At 40.5% G+C, this 24,123-nt stretch overlaps 1 protein-coding gene across 3 annotated transcripts in view; it reads left to right on the forward strand.

Annotated features, from left to right (window-relative positions):
* The first annotated feature begins 3,675 nt into the window (after nucleotides 1-3,675).
* Nucleotides 3,676-24,123, forward strand: part of FCHSD2 (FCH and double SH3 domains 2) — a 212,494-nt gene continuing 192,046 nt past the window's right edge. Inside the window, exons 1-2 of one of the 3 annotated variants that reach the window (XM_019744393.2) lie at nucleotides 3,676-4,441; nucleotides 6,228-6,325. In XM_019744393.2, the coding sequence (XP_019599952.2) occupies nucleotides 4,421-4,441; nucleotides 6,228-6,325 (119 nt within the window). In that variant the 5' untranslated portion in view covers nucleotides 3,676-4,420. Of the gene's footprint in view, nucleotides 4,442-6,227; nucleotides 6,326-24,123 lie in introns of those variants that run through there. The other 2 variants (XM_019744394.2, XM_074335812.1) reach the window with 2 other exon arrangements.

Here is a 24,123-nt window from a genome sequence, read left to right on the forward strand (position 1 = left end):
CTAGGGAGAGCCCCTGCCCTCTTCTGGTGGTCAAAGATCTCAAAGCTGCATTTCAGCGGGCTGTGATTCTCTTGGCTTAAGAGAAGACGAGTGGAGGAGACATATCCCCACGCCAGGCTGACCGTTAAGGGGATTAGCTCAGGTAGGAGCAAAGGCCTCTATGTGTGTGCATGTGGGATGGAGGTGGAGGGGGAAGGTGACTAGGGTAGAAGGAAGGTGAATAGGAGTGGGGTCCACAGACTGCATTGTCTGCAGCCAGGCTCTGCGGGGTGCAGGCAGGAAATAACTGGCATCTGTAAGTGGGGGATGACAGAGAAGGAAAGGAAGTAGAGGGTCTGTGAACCCCAGCTGAAGGAAGGGGGGTGCGGTATGGGCAGATGGGTTGGTGGCCACCTTCTCAGGAGAGAGCCTTGGGTGGAGTGCCAACCTGTCCTGGGTACCCACTCTTGACTGGGCTGGGATTCTCTTCATGTTCTAGCCATGTTCAAGGGCTGCTGCACACATTGCCTCCCTGGGGATTTTCCTGAGAGCCCTGTGGAATATTGGAATAGCTCATCTTCCAAAGCCCATTCATATACCTGCTCCAGGCCAACTTTCCATCCTGGCTCTTAAGCTTAGAATCATTTTCCTTCTGGGAGACTGCACAGCAGCACACACACTAGAGGGAGAGCACAGCTGCAGAGCTAGAGGGAGCCAGGGGCCAGGCATGGCTCTGCTGTCCTAGCTGTGTGACCTTGGGTAGGTCATTTCACCTTTGAATCTCAGGCTGTGAAATCTGTGAAATGGGGTCATATTTATCATGAGGGGTTGTTGTCAGGGTTAGAAACAATATAAATGACATGTCTTGTTCAATGCCTGAAACATGGAAAAGGCGACATAAATGGTAGCTGTTATTCCTTCCCAGGGTGAGAAGCCTCCTTGATGGAAGGGAGCCAACACCTGCTCGCACAGCCCCAGGGATGGGGGAGTTTGTCCCATCTAGGGGTGGCTCTGCCTAGAAAACCTCCTTCCCTATACGCAGCTGAGACCTGTCCCAGTTCGGTCTCTGGAGCCACAGTACATGCTACTCTGTGGCCATGGGACAGCTCTGTGGCATCTCCCCCAAAGAATCTTAAGAAATCTTACTGGTAACATGGTCCTTGCCCACTTTGCAGGAGAAAGGCTCTGGAAGTCTCCAGCCTGATTCAAAGGGGTATATGTGTATTTTAATTCAGGCTTGCATAAATCACAGAAACCTTTTCCCCCTCCCTGTGACTTTGGAACATATGGATTGTAACCTCCTGAGTCTGCTTTTTTCTTGTGTGAACTCTCCTAATTCCTTTGAATATTCCTCATAGAGGCAAATGGGAGAACAGGGTTCTGGTCCCAAATCCATTACTTCAGGGCAAGTCACTTATATTTAATGAGCCTCTAGTTGCCCATTTGTAAAATGAAGAAAATACTATTTCATAGGACTACAATTAAGATTAGCTTGGAAAAGTAACATGAAAGTTTGGAGTTTGGAAGTTCGGGTGGTAAATATTAAATGCATACTTTTAAAAATCATTTTTGAAAAAGCAGTTAGTAGGCATGCCCATCTGGTGTTGCCCCTTAGTTTTATAAAACCTCCAAAGGAAATTATTCCAGAGAGTCAATGCCATTCCTGGTTTCACAATAACGACAAATAAGGGGGGGAGGATGCCCTCTTAAATTCATAAAGTGAAGCCCCAGGGTTTGACTTAATTTGTGAAGAGTCTACTAAGTTCCAGGCCCATTCACTTACCTTATTCTGCAGTTGGAACCAAGACCCAGAGAAAGCCCAGCAGATCAGTGGTAGAGGCTGGATCCAAGTCGCCCAACATCCAGCATATTTATAGCCCCAGTGCTCACTGCCAGAGGAGGAAGGTGAAGGGAAGATAGTCTCTGGGCCAGACTAGATACACGCAGGACTAGGATTCAGCAAATCTTTCTCAAGCACCTTCTATGTGTGGGCCACTACATCTGGGCAAGCACTCTTACCCTTCCCCACTGTCATTCATGGAATGGTTGGTTTGGAACTCAGCCTTGGTGAAGGCCTAGGCTGACACGTTTTGCTCATCCCTCTATCCCTGGTGTTTGGTACAAAGACTTGGCACAAAGCAGGACCTTAGCAAATATTTTTGAATGAATGATGAATCAGTGAGCATTTATTGAGCACTATGTACCAGGTCTTGTGGTACGAGAAAATCTATTTAATACAAGCCTGCAAGGCTGATATTATATCCCCATTTTACAAGTGAGGAGATAAAGGCTGAAAGAGTTGGATTGACTCACTCAAGGCCTCGCAATGAATTGGTGGTGGAGCTGAGACTGGAGCCCAGCCTGACTACCTCTGGCCTGGGCTCTAGGTATTGACCCACAACTCTCAGGGAGCTGGGTCTCCAGCCACCTGTTCTCTTGCCCTAGGCCTTCCCTGATAGTAACTGAGGACCCTGCAGAAGGGCTGACTTTTGAATGGCCTCAAGAACAGAAATAGCAAGCTTGGTCTCCTAGTTTACACATAGCTCTAGATTAAATCTGATTCAACATAGCTCTGATTCTATCACCTTCATGTACAAGAATCTAGGCTAACTCAGTGTAAACAATCTGGGTTCAAGTTCCATCTTCCCAACTTCTGGCCATGTGGCCTTGAGCAATTTACTTGGGTCTCTCCAGGCCTCACTCACTTTCCTGTTTTGCCTGACTACACTTCTGAGAACAGGTGTCTGAGATGCCAACTTCTGATAAAACTATGGGGCAATCTAGTTCACCCTCTATACAGCCCTGTGGCCCCAGAAGAGGGTTTATTCTTCTAAGGACTCCAAGGGAGGCAGATACCCCTACTGCCAGATGGTCTGGACAGAGCAGGAAGGTACTGGGGTCGTGTGGTGGTGGGTATGGGGGCTGCCTGGATGAGCATCTTGATTGGCAGATGAGGCAGCCCAAGCTCACTTAGCCAACTAGAGGCAGGCAGAGTGGACCAGCATCCAGAGCTCCTGATTCCCAGACAAGGGATTCCTCTGCCCCTGCTGCCTCCTCTACTTTTCCTAATGGAGCATCTGCACCTGTGTCTCTATAACCCAAAGAACCCTTCGTGATCCAGAGATTCTAGTCCTACTGTGTGACCTTCAGAAAGTCTCCAGTTCTCTATGGGCTCTATTCACCCCATCCATGAAATGGGGGCCCTGCCTTTAACGACCTAACTGTTCCCTTCCTGCAGAGTCCATGCTCTTTGACTTGAATGCCCTGTAGCAGAGAGCTGTTCTTTTTCTTTAAAGGGGAACTACACCCCCCCCCCAGCCCCCCAACAACAGTCAGGCACCTGCGGTCTGCTGTGATAAGACTTGTTAATGCTCGCTCCCTTGGTGCCTATCTGCCCGGCCCATTTGCTCGCGAGAGAGGGGTGTTGGAGGACCGCGATGAAGCGAAAACCGGAACTCTCCTACTGTCACAGGCAAACTGACCCCTTATCATTGTAAAAACTTCACTTTGAATGTCCACGACCCCCCAGCCCGCACAAACACTGCAGCCGCAAAAGCCAGCGGGACGTAGGGGCTGCTTGTGCGCGTGCGTCGGCGCAGAGCCCTCTCCCGCCCACGTGCGCGCCCCCGATCGGAGGCGCGCGCCTCGGCAGGCTGGCGGGAAAGCGCGCGGGAAGCCCCCGGCTGGCTCCCAGTGTGGGGGAGGGAGGACAGGAGGCGTTTGGAACGTGCCACTCTTGGGGAGGACGGGGGGATTTTCGTGCTCTGCTAACGTTCCTGCCCCTCCTATTCGCCGACCGATCCGTTAATTCCCCCCGTCCCCGCCACGATAGGGAGCCCCACGCCGCGGCCACGGGACCTGGAACCCGGCTCGGGCCTAAGCTGTCCCCTCCGCCGCCGGAGCGGGGCGCTGCGCCTCGCGGTGGGGCCGGAAATTCCCGCGGCCTGAGTGGAGGAGCCGAAGCTGAGAGCGCGGCACCGCCTTCACCTCCCCGGGCTGGGTGGGGGCGTCAGGCCCAGCGAGGGCCGGGCTGCCTGAGTGGGGGCGGGGGACCGCGTCTGTGAGGAGCCCCGGAGCCGACGGCTGGCGGGGAGCCGGACGACGCGGCTGCTCCTCGAGAGCCGACCGGCGAGCTGGGAGACTGAGCCCCAGCTCTCGGGCCCCCGCCCCCTCGCGGTCTCCGCCTCCTTCCCTTACACACCCCCCAGGCCGCCAGAGCCCCAGGCTTTCCCGGCGCTCCTCCTCCTCCTCTTCACACTCGCCCTCCGACCCGGGTCCTCCTGCCGCCTGCCGGCCTTGTTCCCTCCCGGGCTAGTCCTCGTTCTCAGGCTCTCCTTTCACACACACACGCGCCGGCTGGGCCGTCCCCTCCCCTCGGCCCTCCTTCTCCTCGTCTTAGCTAACGCCGCCGTCGGTGGAGGATTGATGTCCCTTCAGCATCATGCAGCCGCCGCCGAGGAAGGTGAGGGTGCAGTAGGGGGGCTTCGGGGCTTGGGGAGGATGCGTCCAAGGAACGCGGCTGGGGCGACCGCTGCGCCCCCTCCCCCTTTCCTCAACCGGCCGTGACCGTCGTCGCCTCTGGCTTGTCACCGAGATTCCGCCGGTTCTAGGCGGGGGGGGGGGCAGGGGTGTGAGGTGACTTTCCGACGGAGGGGCGGCTGAGGTTCGTCCCTTCCAGCACGCGAGAGACCCCCGACATTTCAGAAGAGTTTCGGGTGTGCATTTGTGTGCGCGCGCATGGCAGTGCTGCTCGCTGCAAAGTGCATTCTCGGGGCTGCACCAAGGGGAGGCGGGGGAGCCCCTGCAGCTTTGCAGAGCCTTGTGCTTGTGTGATTGTTTAGTCTGCACCAGGTTTGAGCCCTCCAGCTGCCTGTCGCCACCCTCGCCCATTTTGCAAATTTGCAGGGAATTTGTTTTTAGCCCAGCCTTAAGGTTTGGCCTGCTTTTCCCACGGGGCGGGCCGAAAAGAAGTTGGAATAGTCACCGCCCCCCCCATCCCAGGGGAAAACAAGAAATTAAGCATTGACCAGGCAGTCCTGCCTTTCTCTGTCCCCCATCCCATTCCTGCCCCGTCCCTCCTTGTAGGGGGCCAGGAGGCGGTGGTGCTGTCCTCAGGAGAGTGAAAACCGGGCAGTGTGTGGCGGGTGCACCGCGATCTGGATTTGGGGTGGGAGTGACGGTGCTCCGGGCTTGTCAGCAGCTTTACTGCTGCACTCTCTGAGAACTGTTTCACAGCCCTCTTCTCCACGTTTCCCAGGGGCTGAGGCTGTGTCCTTGTCTTTTTAATCCTGCAGATAGTTACTGAGTGTCTACTCTGGGCGCTGGGTGGAGGAGGCTGTTCTATCCTCCCCTCGTGGGCAAACGTTTGTTGAATATCTAACTCACTCGTGTCTGCTTCCTCCTCTTTCTTTCTTAATCCGGGTTTCTTCAGTTAAGTGAGTCTTTTTTCTCTCAAAAACGTACCCCGACCCCTCCGGGTAGCCTCAGTCCGGCGGTGGTGATTCCAGGCCCACTGTAACCTGGAATCCTGGGGTCCCGGCCTGGCGGGCGAGGCACTGGCCAGCTTGCATTTGCTGTTCTGGCTGTTTAAAGTGGAGCCGCTGCGGGGACCGGCTTGTTGGGGTGGCTTAGAAGCACTGCATATGCTGGAAGGTCACTTTTGCTTTCTCCTTTGTGAGAAAGATTGTGATTTGATGCGCTGTCAGCGAGTGGAGGGCATCATCCCGAGACAGTGTGCTTTCTTGCAGCCATTATGGAATAATTTATGTAGTCCGTTCATGCATATAATTTCATGATTGTGTAAATTTCAGTCATTAGATATTAGGCATTCTTATGCTCCCTTCTCCTGGCTACACTGCTCAGTTCTTCTGGTGGTTAATATCTTTGAATCCTTTTTGGAAAAAACAGAAGACAGACTCTTTTAAAACTCTAGGAAGACCTAGATACATACTGAGCTTGTGCATGAAATTGAATGACTAGCAGTTTACTTTGCACCTCTTTAGTCTGTAATTTTTACACTTGTGTACTTACATTTAGCCTCTGTTTCAGGTTATTTGGCTAATTTTTTTCATTGAGTCTCTTCAGTAAACAAAATTAGGTGGCTAATAATGTATTTCTAGTTTCCAGGGGAGAGGTGAGCAAGAGGTGTATATTCTGACAAGTATTAAGTATTTTCCTTAAGTAGTTCTTTTTGTTTGTTTTTTGCTAAAGTTGCAGTAAGGCCTTCATAAATATATGATGTATTTTAGGTGAAAGTTACACAAGAACTGAAAAACATTCAAGTTGAGCAGATGACAAAACTTCAAGCCAAACATCAAGCAGAATGTGATTTGCTTGAAGATATGAGGTAAGGTTATAGTAAATAGTTTGAGAACTTCTGTATCTCTGTTTCAAAGAAGCTTTGAGTTTCCAAGCCCCAGGAACTGATGATGGAATTTCCTTTTGGATTTCCTGCTTTAAGGCTGTTAGAGCTTTGACTCAGCTAGAAATTATAACTGGAACTAACACAATACAAACTTCTTTTCCTTTAGTGGGGGAACCTATAACTTACACATACTATTATGAAAAAACAAGGGTCTTAAAAGTTTATCTGTCAAATTATAATCATTGAAGTTGAAATTCTTATTTAAATATTTCTACTGAATTACAACATTTATTGACCTTAACGATTTCACATAAATTTTTAAACTAACACCTCTGGTTAATGGTTAATATCTAGGGGTGAGCCAGTCAACCTGAGATGATTATATATTAGCATTATTTGTTGGAGCATGACAGATATAACTTTGTCTTTGAACATTAAATTTAGTGGGAAATGTGTTTATCAAATTTTATCATTAAAATTACCTGTATTCATAATCAAGAAAACTTTGAATTTAGACATTATGCCAATTGTGAAAATTGGTATCTTTCTTTACAGAGGGAAGCAGGACTCATTTTACTGAAAGAAATGCCACCATTTTATTTAACAATTCTACAATACAACCCGACAGTTTAACAAACATATTTTGGTAAAAGGATGGACAGTGATTTGCATGTTGAAAGAGTAGCTGCAATTCTTATTTCCCTTTAGTAATAATACATCTATCAAATTGGAATTGGGTCCGTAAACCTCATCAGTTGCCTGTTTTTCCTGTGGTGCACAACCTCATGTTGGTTTCGTGAAAAATATTATAATAAAATTATATGTGTTTGGATAGCTGAATTGTTTGTAGCTCAAAGATTTTAATTTGAAGAGTTCTTTTTTCCTCCCTCATACTTAATTTAATTTAGGTACTATTTATGAGTATTTCTGCTGTATACCAATATATTCAGGCTTTATAATAAGGCATATAAATTTAGTCTCTTCCAATCTTGGATATACCAAGGTCTTCGTTTTTTTGACTGAAAAGTACTCTATTTTAATTCTGTATTTCTTTTTGTTTTTCTGTGGCCATAGGGAAATTTTTAGACTTAAATAATTCCCTGTACAAGATACGTAAAACTCTTCATATGGTTAAAAATTCAAAGTTTTTAACATCTATTAAGTGTACAAAGGTGTTTTAGGGGAAATCTCTAGATGAAAGTAATACATTTTCAGCAGCAGTTCAGAAAGGCAAAACTAGTATGTAAGTGAAGCTCCTCTCTGTGGGGTGTGGGTGATCAGTGGTTATTAAGTCCTGTTGATTATGTCTTATAAAGACTTCCGGTTTACCTTCTTTTCTCTTTCCTCTATTGCCTGTACCTTGGTACAGGAGCTTATGGTCAAATATATTGATACACAGTCACTGTTAAGTTGATGCAGGTTGTTGCTCCTCTGCTATTGTTAAGTTGTTTGTATTATAGCTGACCCCATAACATTTTACTTGTATTATTGCAGTAATATCCTAATTATTGCAGTGGTGTTCTCATATTTTCTACGTCCTATCCCCACCCAATCCTTCCTTTAGTCTGTCTTTCACATTGTTACTACTTAGCGTTAGAAAAACGTTTATTTTATATATATATATATATATATATGTGTGTGTGTATATATATATATATATATATATATATATATATATATATATATATACACACACATATATCAGGTTCTTTGTGGCCTTCTGGGTAAAGACCAAGCACCTTGTCATAGCATACGTGACGCTCTGTGATCCAGCTGCAAGTGTCCTTTCCCGGCTTTATTAGTGCCATTTCATGCCCATGCATCCTTCTTCCTTATTCTCTCTGCCCTGGCCACTTAGGACTTCTGATTATCTAATTGTGCTGTCTACATTCATGCTTTTCTCGTGCTGTTCTCTGTGCCTATTGATACCCTTCCTCCCACTTATTCACTTGGCAAATTCTGGTTACCACTAAGTTTGCAAATTTGTTGTTCTCTGTGATCTCAAAGAATGTTGATTTTCCACGTGCTTCTGGCTTCCCCCCCATCGGAATTCCTGAAGTTGGGCTAATTCTTACTCGGTTTTCTATCTTTATACCCTTTATTTAGGCGGGCAGAATTTTTAAATAAATGTAACTGGTTATATTTAACTGTACCTTATTTGTTTTTAGGTGAAATATTTTATAAGTTCCATTTGTAGGGGCCATACGGGTGTCTGTTGACCTTGTGTTATACTTTGATTGATGTGGACACGTTACGATGTATTACGTTAGTTGATGTAGAGTATATCTGTATTTATGTATAATGTATAAATACAGAGATTATTGGTGCTCCCAGGATTAAAGGATATTTTATTATTTTAAAGGAGTCAGTGTATTCTTCTTTTGTATTAAATTAGTGGACTGAATCCCTTCAGTCCTATATAGTTGTGAGCAGAATACTGTATTACCTCCTAACACATGAGTTTAGGTTTCTGATTTGCTTTTTTTTTTCCCAATGATAATGCTGAATTGGAAGTTGGTATTCGTGATAACTTCATTTGCTTGAGGAAGATGGTGGTCTAGCTTTTCTGGTCTGTTTTAGCAAGTGGAATGACTTTCTAAAAATTCATTAGAAATCTCTGAACTTGGGTTTTTATATGTATTATGTTGTAAAAGATGTTGCCTGTTTTTCCTTTTTTTGAGGCTCCCACCATGCTCCTCCCCAAAACCCCACAGACAGCACTCCTTCTCACTGATGCCCCTCCAACAATGTTATGTTCAATTTGAGTTAGTATGAATTCACTCAAAAAAGTGCAAATAGCTTTTTATTCTTAATATAAAGAAATTAGTAGGAGAAAAGTTTTTATGACTTTAAAAAAAAGTTAGAAATGAAAGACCATAGTGCGTTAAACTGTAAATAGAAGAATTTCATGCGGGGTTACTGATAGTTCCCACTCTTCTTCCCCTACTCATCTTCTGGAATTTTGAAGGGAGGAGACCAATTATGATACCTTTGCTTTCTTCCCCTTCTACAGTTCATTTCTTCCAGGGGTGCACATGGAAGCTGATGTGCTGGGAGGAAAGTGTGGGAAGGAGAGATAAGTCATTTGTTGTCAATCAGGGACGTTCCATACTTTGGGGAGATTTTATGCTGAAGTGTTTCCTGTTGACTTTTGCTGTCAGCAGTAGACAAGCACACTTTACTTTCTTTTAAATTTATTATTACTTTTTCGCTCTTTGCTTTTTAAGGCCACTTATAAGTGAATTTTTAAATACTACAGTCTATGTATTACTTATTAGTGTTAAGTATTTAGTGTTGTTTATTCGTATAATGTGCTAAGTAGAGTCAGTAAAGAAAGTTCTTTGCACACATTTTTAGGACCTCATTATATAATATGGAAAAATCATGGAATTTTAGGGACAAGTGGCTACTATCACATTTGTTGATTTTTATAGATGAAAATGGAAACTGAGGCACAGTGAGGTGAAGTGAATCATACTGAGGAGTTTCCTAAGTTATTTCTCCTAATTTCTAGACTAGTGCACTTTCCCCTATATTTTTGTATTTCCCAAGCTTTTAACCAAGGAACTCATTATGGATCTCATCATTTTTGGAAATATTTTGCCAATCCTAAAGTGCATTTTAACTAACAACTTGTTTTCTTATTTTTTACTATTCATACATTGAGGTGTCAGTTAGCTGTGGTGTCAGTATTTTAAAACTACTAACATGAAACCAGCCAAAGGCAAAGATACCTAAAACTTTACCTCAGAGAAGGCTAAGTGTATGGTTTCTCACAGATGTTCTGAAAAATTGAAACTGGTTCGAGAAGCACCTGCCCTTCCTTTGTAGATAACCTGGAGGTCTAGTGACCTCAAGTGAGGCATTACTGTACTAGACGATGCCTTCTGCAAACTGTGGGTTCATGGGAGTCACTGGGGATTGGGTTCTGAAAGCTAAATGGATGCTCTGAGACTTTTATGTCCAGGAAGGAGCCTCAGAGGTATTCTGGTCTAGAGGGTTTTTAAAAAAACAGGTTTATTGAGATATAATTCACATATCATACAATTAACCCATTTACAGTTTTTAGTATATTCATAGGGTGGTACAACCATCACCACACTTTAACTTTAGAATGTTTTTATCCTGCGAAAAAAAAAAAGTACCTATTAGCAGTCACTTCCCATCACCTTCTCCAGCCTTAAGCAATTACTTTCTCTCTCTCTCTAAATGGAATCTATATAAAAGGGATCATACAATATGTAGTCTTTTGTGAGTGGCTTTTAGCATAATATTTTCAAGGTTCATCCATGTGAATAGCATCAGTACTTCAGTTCCTTTCTTATTGCTGAATAATATTCCGTTGTATGGATACGCCATATTTTATTAATCCATTCATCAGTTGATGGACTGTTTGGCTATTATTAATAATGCTCCTTTGAACATTCGTGTACAGATTTTTGTGTGGACTTACGTTTTCATTTATCTTGGCTGTATACCTAGTAGTGGAATTGCTGGTTCATATGGGACTTCTATGTTTAACTTTTTGAGGAACTTTCGAACTGTTATCCAAAGTGGCTAGCTACACCATTTTATATTCCCACTGGCAATCTTCTTAGGAGAAATGTCTATTCAAATCCTTTGCCTATTTTTTAATTGGGTTGTTTGTCTTTTTCTTATTGAGTTGTAAGATATGCCTATATCTTATCAGACACATGATTTGCAAATATGTGCAGTATTTGCAGTATTTTTCCTGCTCTGTGGAAGAATCTCCTAAGATGATTCTTATGTGCACTACATTTTGAGAACAACTTAAGTGGTGGGAAGAATGACTTTGAAGGTAGACCAGAGATTGAAACCCAGCTTTGCCACTTACTAGCTGGGTAATCTTGGACAAGTTACTAAGGTTCTCTGAGCCTCGTATTTCATGTATACAAAACAAGTTTAATGCCTACCTTTTTGCTTTTCTGTAAGAGTTAAATGAGATAATGTGAAATGTCAGGTATCGTAGGTATTCAGCATTGGTAGCTACTATTAGTAGAATTGAAGGATATTGTCTTATCCAAGGTAACAAAGGAAGTTACTGTGTTTCATTAATTCTAAAAGAAGCACATTATTACACTTCTGAAATCTAGATACATCTTACATTGCTTTGTCCATGAAGCAGTTGTCATTGTCTGTTCATGCATAGAACTTGCAGAATAGGTATCAGCGGGCATGGGATAAAATCCCAGAGATAATGGTTGGAATATAAACCTTGGATCACTTGGGCTTTTGATGGCACAGCATATAATATTGTATAGAAAAACATGGGTGTCAACAAGTGATTCAAAAATTGATTCAGAAGAGTTCAACTCTGAATGTGACCAGTTTATGAATATACACCAATTTATTTTGTTTATCTTTTTAAAATTATGTACAAGAGTGATACATGCTAAAAATCTGACTAGATACGTTTAGAAGAGCTCTTTCAATAAGTGTAAATAAAAATTGTGATAGGGCATTGTATCAATTTAATTGGTAGCATGTTTTCATAGTGAATAACGTATCTTGCAATCTGACGTTTTAGATATGACAAATACTAGAAGTAGCTGATCAGGTACTGGACCCCAGTCTTTTTTCATTTGCTCAACAATCATTATTGCTTCTCAATCCAGTGTTCTTTCAAATCAGAACTTAATAATTATGTAAATCATGAGATGAATTTTTTAAAAACAGGGCTATAAAGAGCAAGATCGAGTAGGACCATACTTAATGTTTCTTTGAGAGAGAGAAAAAAAGATTACCTGATTTTAAAATTAAAAGGTAACATGGAACTTCAACTGACTAAGTGAATTAAAATTTTAAATATATACTTCCACATTATGGTCAGTTAGGGAGGAGGAAGCTAAGAATAAGAGATACAAACTAGGCAGAGAAGGAAATGTAGTTTGAGACCGTCTGTTTCATACAACTTTTTGTCATAGACCACTGCTTACTTGTATTGAGTCAGGGTTTTAGTAATACCTCTTCTTATTGCTATTTCATGATTTATGAGCTCATAAACCATTGTTCATAGATCCTTATCTGCTCCTAAAATTTGAAGATTTGTTTCTGAATGGGATAGCCATTGCAGCCCACTGCAGAAGTTGTTTTATGATGTATGGACTTGAATGGAGGATACTTTCGTGAGCCAGATGGAATTAATCAAAGGACTAATAATGAAAGTTACCCTCCACTTGGGTTAAGAATAGTGGTGTTGAAGAATTTTTGTGTGCACTATTCCTTGATTTGGTCTTCTTAGCCACACCCCGGTATGTAAGTAGGAGATGGTGAAGGTGCTCTGTGTGGTAGGGTAGCTGTGATACGCTGGAACGAGCACTAGTTTAGAGACGTGTAATCTGGGTACAAATTCTTTAGTTCTTAATCTCTTATTAACTGTGTGACTTTGGCCATAAGTCACCCAAACTTATCCGAGCCTCATGTTTCTCATCTCTAAAATGGTAATGATTATAATACCTATGGGATTATTTTGATTTAATAAAGTAATGCATAGAAGCTCACTACTTTTGAATTTAGTGGTTTTGGTCAGGAGTACCGTGTTTCCCCAAAAATAAGACCTAGCCAGATCATCAGCTCTAATGCGTCTTTTGGAGCCAAAATTAATATAAGACCCGGTCTTATTTTACTATAATATAAGACCTGGTCTTATTTTGCTATGAGACTGGGTATAATATAATATAATATAATATAATACCGGGTCTTATATTAATTTTTGCTCCAAAAGACGCATTAGAGCTGATGGTCCGGCTAGGTCTTATTTTCGGGGAAACACGGTAGGTTTTTGTATTTGCCATAGGTCATGGGCCAATAGGCCAGGGGCCTCTTGGGATTGTCCTTTTAGGAATACAAGAGTGGTTAGATACCTTGCCACTTTTGGTCTTCTGGTAATTTGGAGAGAGGGGGATCTAAGGGCCGTCCAGGCAGTTGTATTTTTGCTGACCTCCTTTTACTTCTCAGGTGAAAGCACTAATTAAGTAGTGGCTAAACTGAAATCAAGGAAGGACAAATAAGAGCTAGAATTACTCCTTGCTGAATAATTTGTCCTTTAGTAATTGAGGATTGGCAATTCAGTCTTGAAAGTATGAAGTATGAAACCTTTTACCTGAGGAGGCCTGTGGTAATAAGTTGATGTTTTTCTTTGTAAATTCTTTAAATGTTCATTTGAATCCCACAGATGTCGTTCTGTTTTGTTGGTGTCAGCCTTCAGGAATGATCTGCTGCATAAGCAAGAGTTAGTTTAAGTCTGATTTGTCCTGTTGGCTCTTCAGTGACTAATTTGGGAACTAAGCATAGAAACTTCTAACCCTCTTCCTTTGTTCCATTGCTGCAGATTTCCTGTCATGTGCTGGTTGGGACTAACTTAGTAGAACCTTGCTGATATTTTCATTTCATTCTATTGTGTCCTTGCAGTATTCCTTGGTCAGGCTTTATTTTAGCATTCCATTTGATCTCCTTTTTGGCATTCATGTATGAGTGTCTTGTCATCCAGATGTTTTCTGTTTTGCAAACTTTGCAATAATTCCAATTCAAAAAGAAAATGTTATTTCTGGTGTTATGAAAAGTGTTACCATGTCTGTGGTCCCACAGGAAACAATTGGGAGTATATGTCCCTTGATTATATTTTAGTGGTATTTATTTTTCCTCCATTGGTGGCTAGAGAATGGGGGCAAGAGGCAGAGACTTTCTATTGTATACCTTTTTTGGTATGTTTTGAATTTTTGAACTATGTGAATATTCCCTACTCTCAAAGCTAAAATAAAATGATTCAGTATTGGCAATATTTTATTGCCTGTCTGTTAAACATAACATATTGTAAAAGTTTATATTATTTAATGCTAAAATGTCATTTTTGGCTTTTAATTAGTTTTTAGTGAAGTTATTTTTATCACTAATAGATTTTACAGTTTATTTCTAGTATGTACAAGTATTACGAATACTTGATTTATAAACTTCATAAAGTGACTGATTGTAGTTTGGAGTTGGGGAAATAGGCTGTATGCTACTATGTTTCTTTCTTTCCCCGTTGTGGAATTGTTTTATCCCCACACATATAAGGTGGTTAGATTCCTGTCCAGCCTCATTTTATTTTATCTAACTTTTTTACATCAGAGCCATCATTTAAAATATTGTTTTGTGGTAAAATGTATTTTGCTTCCATGGGGAACTGTTTTGTTTGTTTTACTAAAGGGTATTTTATATAATAATTTTCCCAGCTATATTGAACTAATTGAATATTTTTAGTATTCTATTTTCTTCTCTTGCATTTTTAGCTCTACCTTTTTCTGTTTTCAAGTGGTTGTTCTAGGTGTTACACCATGCATCTTTAATTTATCACTGTATACTTAGAGTTAATATTATACCACTCCACATAAGATACTTAAAACAGTTCAATTACTCCTTCCCAGACTTTGTGCTGTATACTTTATAAACCTCATAATACAATGTTAGTTGTGGTTTAAACACAGTTATCTTTTGAAGAGGTTAAGAGAAGGAAAAAAGTCATTTATATTTACCAATTTTAGCTCTCTTCTTTCCTTCCTGAGACTAACATAGGTTTGAGTTTCCATCTGGTATCATTTCCTTTTGGGCTGAAGAACTTCCTTCATTTCTAGTGCAGTTCTGCTGGTGGCAGTTCTCTTAGCTTTCACTTATCTGAAAGTGCCTTTATTTCACCCTTATTTTCGGAATATCATTTTTGCTAGATACAGAAATCTGGGTTGACAGTTGGTCACTCCATTGTCTTCTGGCCTTCATTGTTTCTGATGGAATTTAGCTATTATTTATTTACCTTTTCCTCTAATATGTAATGTGCCTCCCCCCCTCCCCATAGCTTTTCTCCTCTTTATCTTTGGTTTTCTGCAGTTTGAATGTGATGTGACTGATGTGGTATCTTTGTAATGATCTTGCTTGGAGTTCACTGAGCTTTTTGGATCCGTAGGTGATGTTTTTCAACAGACCTGAGAATTTTTGGGCCATTATTGCTTCACATTTTTTTTCCTGCTCCATTCTCTCTTCTTTCCTTTTCAGACTCCAGTTACACTTATGTTACACTGTTTGATAATAATCTGTGTTCTTCAGATTGGATAATTTGTACTGATCTTTTTCCTGGCTCATTGGTCCTGTCTTCTGTAGTTTTCAGTCTACTTTTAAGCCCATCCAGTGAAGTTTGCATTTCTCATCTTGTACCTGTGAGTGCTAGAATGTGTGTGTAATAGCTGCTCTAAAGCTCTTGCATGCTGGTTCCAGCTTTGGAGTCGTCTCATGGTCTGTTTCTGTTGAACACTTCTATGATTATGAGTCACACGTGCCTGCTTATTTGAATATCTAGTAACTTATTATTATTTGGACATTGTGGATGGCATTATAGGAAGTCTCGATTGTGTTGTCTTTCTTTAAAGAGTGTTGAATTTTAGGGTTTCGATGGAAAGCCGCAGTGTCCAGGGTATGCAGCAGTACCTCGGCTCTGGTTGAACTGGAATTCCAATGTCTTGCAGCCGTGTGCAACGTCTGGTATCTGTTCAGCTCTCGGGCCTGCAGCAGTGACTCTGCTAGGCCTCAGAGCGTCTCATCCTGGCTTATGTGTAGCTTAGTACTCAGCCAGGGGTGCTCAAGGAACCCCCATGTAGATTTCTGGCGCCACCCCTTTTGCATTGTTGCCTCCTTTCCGGTACCCTATCCTATCAATTCTAGCCAGTCCTGTAGCCCAGAGCTCGGATCTCTGCGTCTCAATTCACTGAGACCATCATGCTTGGCTTAGGCTCCAATTCCCTATGGGAAAGTGTGCCAGGCTGAGAGCTGCAGCGAACGTGGTTCACACCTCTTGTGCTGCCAGTTGTTTGGTCTCTGAAAACAGTAGTTATATATTTTGTCCAGTTGTATAGCTGTTACTCAAGGAGGGCTAGTCTGGTACGAGTTACTTCATCATGGCTAGAAGTGGAAGTCTACTTCTCAGATGTACTGGAGGAAGATATTTAACTGTCTTTAAATACATAACTAATATTATGTATTTATACATATTTAATATGTACATAATCTTACTCCTTAGCTTTTGGATATATAAATTTGTGTATTTCATATATAAATGTATGTATGCTGTAGCACTGAAAGATTTTTAAAAGCTTTATTAATATATAATTCATGTACCATGTAATTCACTCATATAAAGTGTATAGTTCAGTGGCTTTTAGTATATTCAGAGTTGTGAATCTATTACCACAATCAATTTTAGAACATTTTCATTACCACAAAAAGAAACCCTGTTTCCCTTAGCCATCATCCTTTCCCTCTCCCTCCTTTTGCCCAGCCCTAGGCAACCACTGATCTATTTTTTTTAAAGGATTTTTTTAAATTAAATTTTTTATTGGAAATATTGGGGTACAGTGTGTTTTTCCAGGACCCATCAACTCCAAGTCAATTCGTTGTTTTCACTCTAGTTGTGGAGGGTGCAGCCCACTGGCTCATGTGGGAATCGAACCGGCAATGTTGGTGTTATGAGCACTGCACCCTAACCAACTGAGCAAACCGGCCAACCCCAATGATCTATTTTCTATTGATTTACTCATTCTGGACTTTTCATATAAATGGAATCATACAACATGTGGTCTGTTGTGACTGGGTTCTTTCACTTAGCATGTTTTCAAGGTTCGTCAATGTTGTAGCATCTATGATTACATCGTTCCTTTTTATTGCCAAGTAATATTCCATTGTTTGGATAAATCACATTCCATTATTCTATCCGTTGATGGACATTTGGGTTGTTTTGCTTTTGGCTATTATGCATAACATTTCTGTGAACATTCGTGTATAAGCTTTTTCATGTACATGTGTTTACATGTATTTTCATTTCTCTTGGGTATATACCAACGAGTAGAATTTCTTTTTTTCTTTCTTTTTTTTTTTAATTTTGGGGAAAGGGAACAGGACTTTATTGGGGAACAGTGTGTACTTCCAGGACTTTTTCCAATTCAAGTTGTTGTCCTTTCAGTCTTAGTTGTGGAGGGCGCAGCTCAGCTCCAGGTCCAGTTGCCCTTGCTAGGTGCAGCCCACCATCCCTTGCGGGAGTCGAACCAGCAACCTTGTGGTTGAGAGCCCCGCGCTCCAACCAACTGAGCCATCTGGGAGGCAGCTCAGCTCAAGGTGCCGTGTTCAATCTTAGTTGCAGGGGGCGAAGCCCACCATCCCTTGTGGGAGTCGAGGAATTGAACCTTGTGGTTGAGAGCCCACTGGCCCATGTGGGAATTGAACCGGCAGCCTTTGGAGTTAGGAGCATGGAGCTCTAACCGCCTGAGCCACCGGGCTGGCCTGGTATTCCCATTTTAGAGATGAGAGACTGAGGCTCAGAGCGGTTAAGTGATTTACTCAGGATCAGAGAACAAAGAAATGGAAGAACTGGGTTTGAACCTGGGTTTATGCCTATCTTTAAAATTTAAGTTATTTCTCTCATTGAAAACTGTCTCTATAGGTATATGACATAGCAGTTGAAATCAAGTGAAATTTTCATAGTATTTCCAAGCAGTGAGAGAGCTTATGTAGATAGATATTTTCTCAGCCTTTATTAGGTCTTGGCAGGAATCCATTGAACATAGAAACATCTTTTCCCTGGTTTTAATAGCTGTAGTCATTTTTCTTGAAAATAGAAGACAGCTGTCTTTCACTCAGGCTTTTTTTAAGTAATTGGGGGCACAGCATTTTCAGTGCCCACTATGTCCAGACATTGTGGATGGAGCATAGTATCTTGTTTCAAGAACTACTACTTAGAATAGATACCAAAGAAGAGGTGTAAGATTCAGTGCGTTGCAGATCTTTGAGTCTGGCTGATTAGTACAGGAGAGGAAGAAGATCCAAGGTCTGGAATTTCATGTTTTTTCAGATTCAGGATTGTTGAAACATTGTGTGAAACACTGAATTTTTAGGGATCTCTTGGCTCCTCTGATAATTATATCTGGGGTTTAGGTTATATTTTGAGATATTTCCATGGTTGAAAATGCCCTTGTCTTTTTTGTTGTAAGTTAAGACCAGACAGTTTTGTGGTAACTGAGTGAAGTATACAAATTTTCTGAATAGCGCTAAAGTCTTGTTATGTAGCAAGGTTTTTTTCTGGCCACCTAATTATGTTTATTTTTTAACTTTTTGGCAATGTACATAAAATAAGATATACTCCACAAATAGCTTAGAATCAGCTCATATTGGATGGTAGAAATGTATGTGATCTCACTATACTTTATATTAGTTAGTAAACTCACTTTAATAGAAAAAAGCTCTACATGTTTGAAACCAGTAGGTTACAGAAGTTGAGATTCTTCTTACCTAGAAAATAAATTGCTGTCAGCCAATTATGTTGTTTCATTTTGTATAGCTATATGCATAAAGACATATTTTCGGAGGAGACATAATAATCCCAAGTTTACTTTCAGGAAAATAACCAGATTTTCAAAGTTCTGTTAGTGTAAAAAATATAAAAGATTAATAGTAACAAATTATAAAACTTTGTTAAACATTTTAAAATGGCTTTGATAGTGGCCTTGTTAATGTGGTGTCTTTTGTCATTGAGCTAGGTCTAGTCTTGATATGTTAGTGCTCATGTATTGAAATTTCATCTTCAAACTTCCTGTTGTACATCAGTATTGTTTTAAGGAAGGAGAAAGCAAGGAAAAAGACTTCAGTGTTTAATTTTATGTGAGTAATTCTGCCAGGCCAAAGGCTGTGAAGGATTTATGATGTATCTTTTAAGTGTACAATATAAGTCACGGATAAAGGAATAAGATGTATCTTGCACTAAAGATGTTTAAAGACAAATCATGTAGTAAAAAATTGTGTTGACTTTCATTTGCATCCTGTAGAAATAGCAGAATTTTTCATTTGATTAAAATGTTTGATATGTGTTGTCTGCCATGATCTCAAAGGAATGTGTGTCCCACTTTAATAAAAGATTATCTGACTAATGAATGTGTCTCCTACTCTTTTCCTGGCAAAGAAAACTTGGCATGTTAAAATGAGTCTTAAACATGATATAGCATAGACGAAAACATTTAAAGTCATGGTGTTCACAGGTGAACTTGATTATGGATCTCCTGATAAGATGATTTTGGCAAGTTGATTAATATTGATAAATCTTAATGAAAGTAACTTTTTTATAGTCATGCACCGCATGACGATGTTTGGGTCAATGATGTACAATCTTGGTCCCACGAGATTGTAATGGAGCTGAAAAATTTCTGTTGCCTAGTGACGTCGTAATGTTGTAGCGCAATACATTACTTACGTGTTTGTGGTGATGCTGGTGTAAACAAACCTATTGCACTGCCAGACATATAAAAGTACGGCACATATAATTATGTACAGTACATCACACTTGATAATGATAATAGCGATGTTACTGGTTTATGTATTTACTATACTATATTTGTTAGCATTATTTTAGAGTGTACTCTTTCTACTTATAAAAAAAGTTTGTTTTAAAACAGTATGCTGTGTTACGCAAGCGGTCTCATACATCTCGTGTTTGCCATGTGTCTTGATTACATCATTTTCTCTTGTGCTTGATTTAATCTCATGTTGTCCTGTGCGGTAACGTGCTAAAGGCTTGGAGCCTAGGAGCAACAACAGGCTGTGCTATGTAGCATAGGTGTGCAGTCGCTATGCCATCGAGCTTTGTGCACGTACACTCGGCGAGGTTCGCAGACTGTCAATATTGCCTATCAACACATTTCTTCAAAATATATCCCTATCGTTAAGGGGTGTGTGACTGTCCTTGAAAATACAGCTTTAGTTGAGATTTAACCCCTTTTTCCTCAGGTCTTTTTTTGTGTGTGCCATGATATCAACACTTTTGAAATGTGCGAGGACATAGTAATCTATCATCATGCAATTTTTACTAAAATGACCTAAATACTACTTAAAGGATGTTATGTTAAAAAGCATTGGAAGAGTTCTGTGACTCTTCATCTCAGGGCCTATTCATGACAAGGTTGGATTTCAATTTCTTTGTGATAAAATTGTCTTTTTTCGGGTAACTCAGTTTGATGACATTTTAAAAATTTATTTGTAGTGCATCAAGAGCTGAAAGAAGTATAAAGATGTCCCATTAAAATAAGTCAGTTGGTCAACACATGTAACTAGAGAAAAGCAGCTCTGTTTAGAGTGCATTTGCTAAGTCTGAGAGGTGACGCTCCTTTGTGGGAGGCAGGGAGGGGGCTGGGGAAGGACGGTTCTGTGATGAGGAAGATGTAGAGCTTTTTCAGATTCCTGAATATTGCCGTCGGACTGTGAGAACACTGTCTTCTTTGAAATATTTTGAATTCCCAGAATTAAACATAGCTTATTTAAATATAGGTGCCAGCAATGCATTGTATAAGTAAGATTCACCTGTGTACTTTATAACATTACAGATGCTTTAGGTCCTACTCTTAAATTCAGAGTTGGTAGATTTGGAGAGAGGCCTGGACACTCAGGCTGTTTCCATGTCTTGGCTACAAGGAGTAAGGGTGTGCAAGTATCTCTTAAAGATGGTGATTTCATTTCCTTCAGGTATATACTTAGAAGTGGGATTACTGAGTCCTCTATTGTAGTTCTATTTCTAATTTTTTGAGACGTGCTTACTGTATTCCATATGGCTGTACCAACTTACATTCCCACCAGCAGTGCATAAGGTGCCCTTTCCTCGACATTGGCCAACATTGATGTTTCTTGTCTTTTTGGTAATAGCCATTCTAACAGTTGTGAAGTAATGTCTCATTGTGGTTGATTTGTATTTTCTTGATGATTAGTGATCTTGAGCATCTTTTCATGTTAACTGTTGGCTATTTGTTTATCTTCTTTGAAAAACTTGTTGGGTCCTCGGCCCATCTTTAATTGGATTATTTATTTGTTTAGATTTATTTATTTATTTGATCATTTGCTCACTCACTCTTGGGCTTTATGAGTTTCTTATATATTTTGGATATTAACCCCTTATTTATTTATTTATTTATTTACTCTTGAGCTGAGTTCCTTGTATGTTTTGAATTTTTTCCCCCTTCTTCAGCCTCCCCGCCACACCCAGTTCAAGCTGTTGTTTCTCAGTCTAGTTGTGTAGGACACAGCTCCCTGTCCCATGCTGGTATTATGAGCCTTGCGCTCCCCCTGGCTGAGGCATTTGGTTGCCGGTCATAGATCGGCTGCTCACAGCAGCTCACGGCAGCTCTCGCCGGCTGCTGGCCACCAGCTGATCATGGCAGCACACGGTAGCCCACGGCAGCACAACAGCCCACAGCAGCTCATGCCAACCTTTGGTTGCTCACGAGAGCGCAGCTCCAGGGAGAACTGTTGTTCACAATCTTGGCTGTAGAGGGCGCAGTTTACTGGGCCAGGTGGGAATCGAACTGGCAACCTCGGTGTTAGGAGGAGCATGGCACTCCAACCACCTGAGCCGCCGGGCCGGCTCTATGTTTTGAATATTAACTCCTTATCAGATATATGGTCTGCAAATATTTTCTCCCACTCCCTTTCATTTTGTTAATTGTTTCTTTTGCTGTGCAGAAGCTTTTTAGTTTGATGTGGTCCCACTTGTTTACTTTTGCTTTTGTATCATATCCAAAAAAATTGTTGCCAAGACCAATGTCAAGAAGCTTTTGCTCTCTATTTTTTTTCTAGGACTTTTATGGTTTCAGGTCTTCCATGTAAGTCTTTAATCCATTTCAAGTTAATTTTTGTGAGTGGTATATGATAGGGGTCCAGTTTTATTCTTTTGTATGTGAATATTCAGTTTTTCCAATACCATTTATTGAACACACTATCCTTTCCCCACTGAGTGTTCTTGGCTCCCTTGTCAAATATTAGTTGATTATATATGCATGAGTATATTTCTGGGCTTTTTATTCTGTTCCATTGATCTATATGTCTTCTTTTATGCCAGTATCATAATACTGTTTTGATTACTATAGCTTTGTAATATAGTTTGAAAGCCTCCAGCTTTGTTATTCTTTCTCAAAATTGTTTGGCTCTTCAGGATCTTTTGTGTTTCCATACAAATTTTAGGATTTTTAAAAATTTCTGTGAAAAATGCCTTTGGAATTTTGATAAAGATTGCATTGAAACTGTAGACTTTGGATACAGCTTAACAATATGAATTCTTCTGATCTATAAACACGAAGTATCTTTTCATTTATTTGTGTCTTGTTCAGTTTCTTTCATTGATGTCTTAGATTTCAGTATTCAGATCTTTCACCTCTTTGGTTAAATTCATGATGTTAGATTTTGCCAAATATTTTTTTTTTTACATCTGTGGAAATGATTATAAGTCTTTTCTCTTTTCTTCTGTGGTGAGTTATATTGATTAGTTTTTGGATGTTGAACCAAATACTTGCATTCCTCACATAAATCCAACTTGGTCATTATACCAGGGATGCCAGAAAAAGGGGTGCCAAAAAAATGTATACACTTATTATGAGATGTTATCTTAAAATGTGTAAACATTTTTGGGCACCCTTGGCACCCTCTGTATATTATCCTTTCTATATAATGCTGGATTTGATTTGATAATATTTTGTTAAGGGCTTTACATCTGTGTTTATAAAGCATATTGGCTATAGACTTTTGTTGTTGCTTTTGGTGACATCTTTTCAAGTTTTGGCTGAGGGGTAATACTGGCCTCATAAAATGAGTTGTATACTGTTCCCTTTCTTCTCTACTTTCTGGAAGAGTTTACGTATGATGGTATTTCTTCCTTAAATATTTGACAGAACTAACCAGTGAAGCCATTTGGGCCTGGAGTTTTGTGGAAAGGCCCAATCAGTTGAAGGCATGACTAGAACAAAAGACTGGCCTTGTCTGAGTAAGAAGTAATTCTGCAGCAGATGGTCTTTGGACTTGAACTGCATCATTGGCTCCTTCCCGAGTCTCCAGCCTGATGGTCTTTGATTTAAATCGCAACATTGGCTTTTCTCTGGGTCTCCAGCCTATTATTGACCCTGCAGATTTTAGACTTGCCAGCCTCCATAATCATGTGAGCCAATTCCTTAAAATAAATCTCTTTTTATACATATACACATCATATTAGTTCTGTTTCTCTGTAGAACCCTGGCCTCTGTAGAACAGTGGCCTTTTGTGACTGGCTTTTTTTCACTTAGCATACGGTTTTTGAGATTCATCCATGTTGTAGTACATATCAGTATGTGTTACTTTTTGTGGCTGAATAATAGTCAATTTTATGAATATACCACATTTTGTTTATCCATTGATTTGTTGATGGACGTTTGGGTTGTTTCCACTTTTTGTCTTTTATGAATAATGCTATGAACTTTTGTCTACGCACTTTGTTTTTATAGTAATATCTATTTTCAGTTCTTTTGAGTAGTATATACTGAGTAGAATTGTTCATCATATAATAATTCAGTTTTGAAATTTTTGAGGAAGTATCAAGCTGTTTTCCACAGCAGTGCACCAGTTTTTACATTCTCACCAGCAATGTATGGCGATTCATATTTTCCACGTCCTGGCCAGTATTTGTTCTTTTCCATGTTTTTTTTTTTTTTTTTTCCAAAGCTGTCTTGGTGTGAAGTAATATCTCATTGTGATTTTGATTTGCATTTTCCTAATGACTAATGATGTTGCACATCTTTCTTTGTGCTTATTGGCCATTTGTATATCTTCTTTGGAGAAATGTATATTTAATACTTCTGACCATTTTTAAATTGGACTGTTTGTCTCTTTGCTGTAGATTAGTAAGATTTTTCTAAATAGTGTGAATATTAGACCCTTATCAGATATATGATTTGCAAAAT

Source organism: Rhinolophus sinicus, linkage group LG06 (assembly GCF_036562045.2).
Source record: "Rhinolophus sinicus isolate RSC01 linkage group LG06, ASM3656204v1, whole genome shotgun sequence".
Taxonomy (NCBI): domain Eukaryota; kingdom Metazoa; phylum Chordata; class Mammalia; order Chiroptera; family Rhinolophidae; genus Rhinolophus; species Rhinolophus sinicus.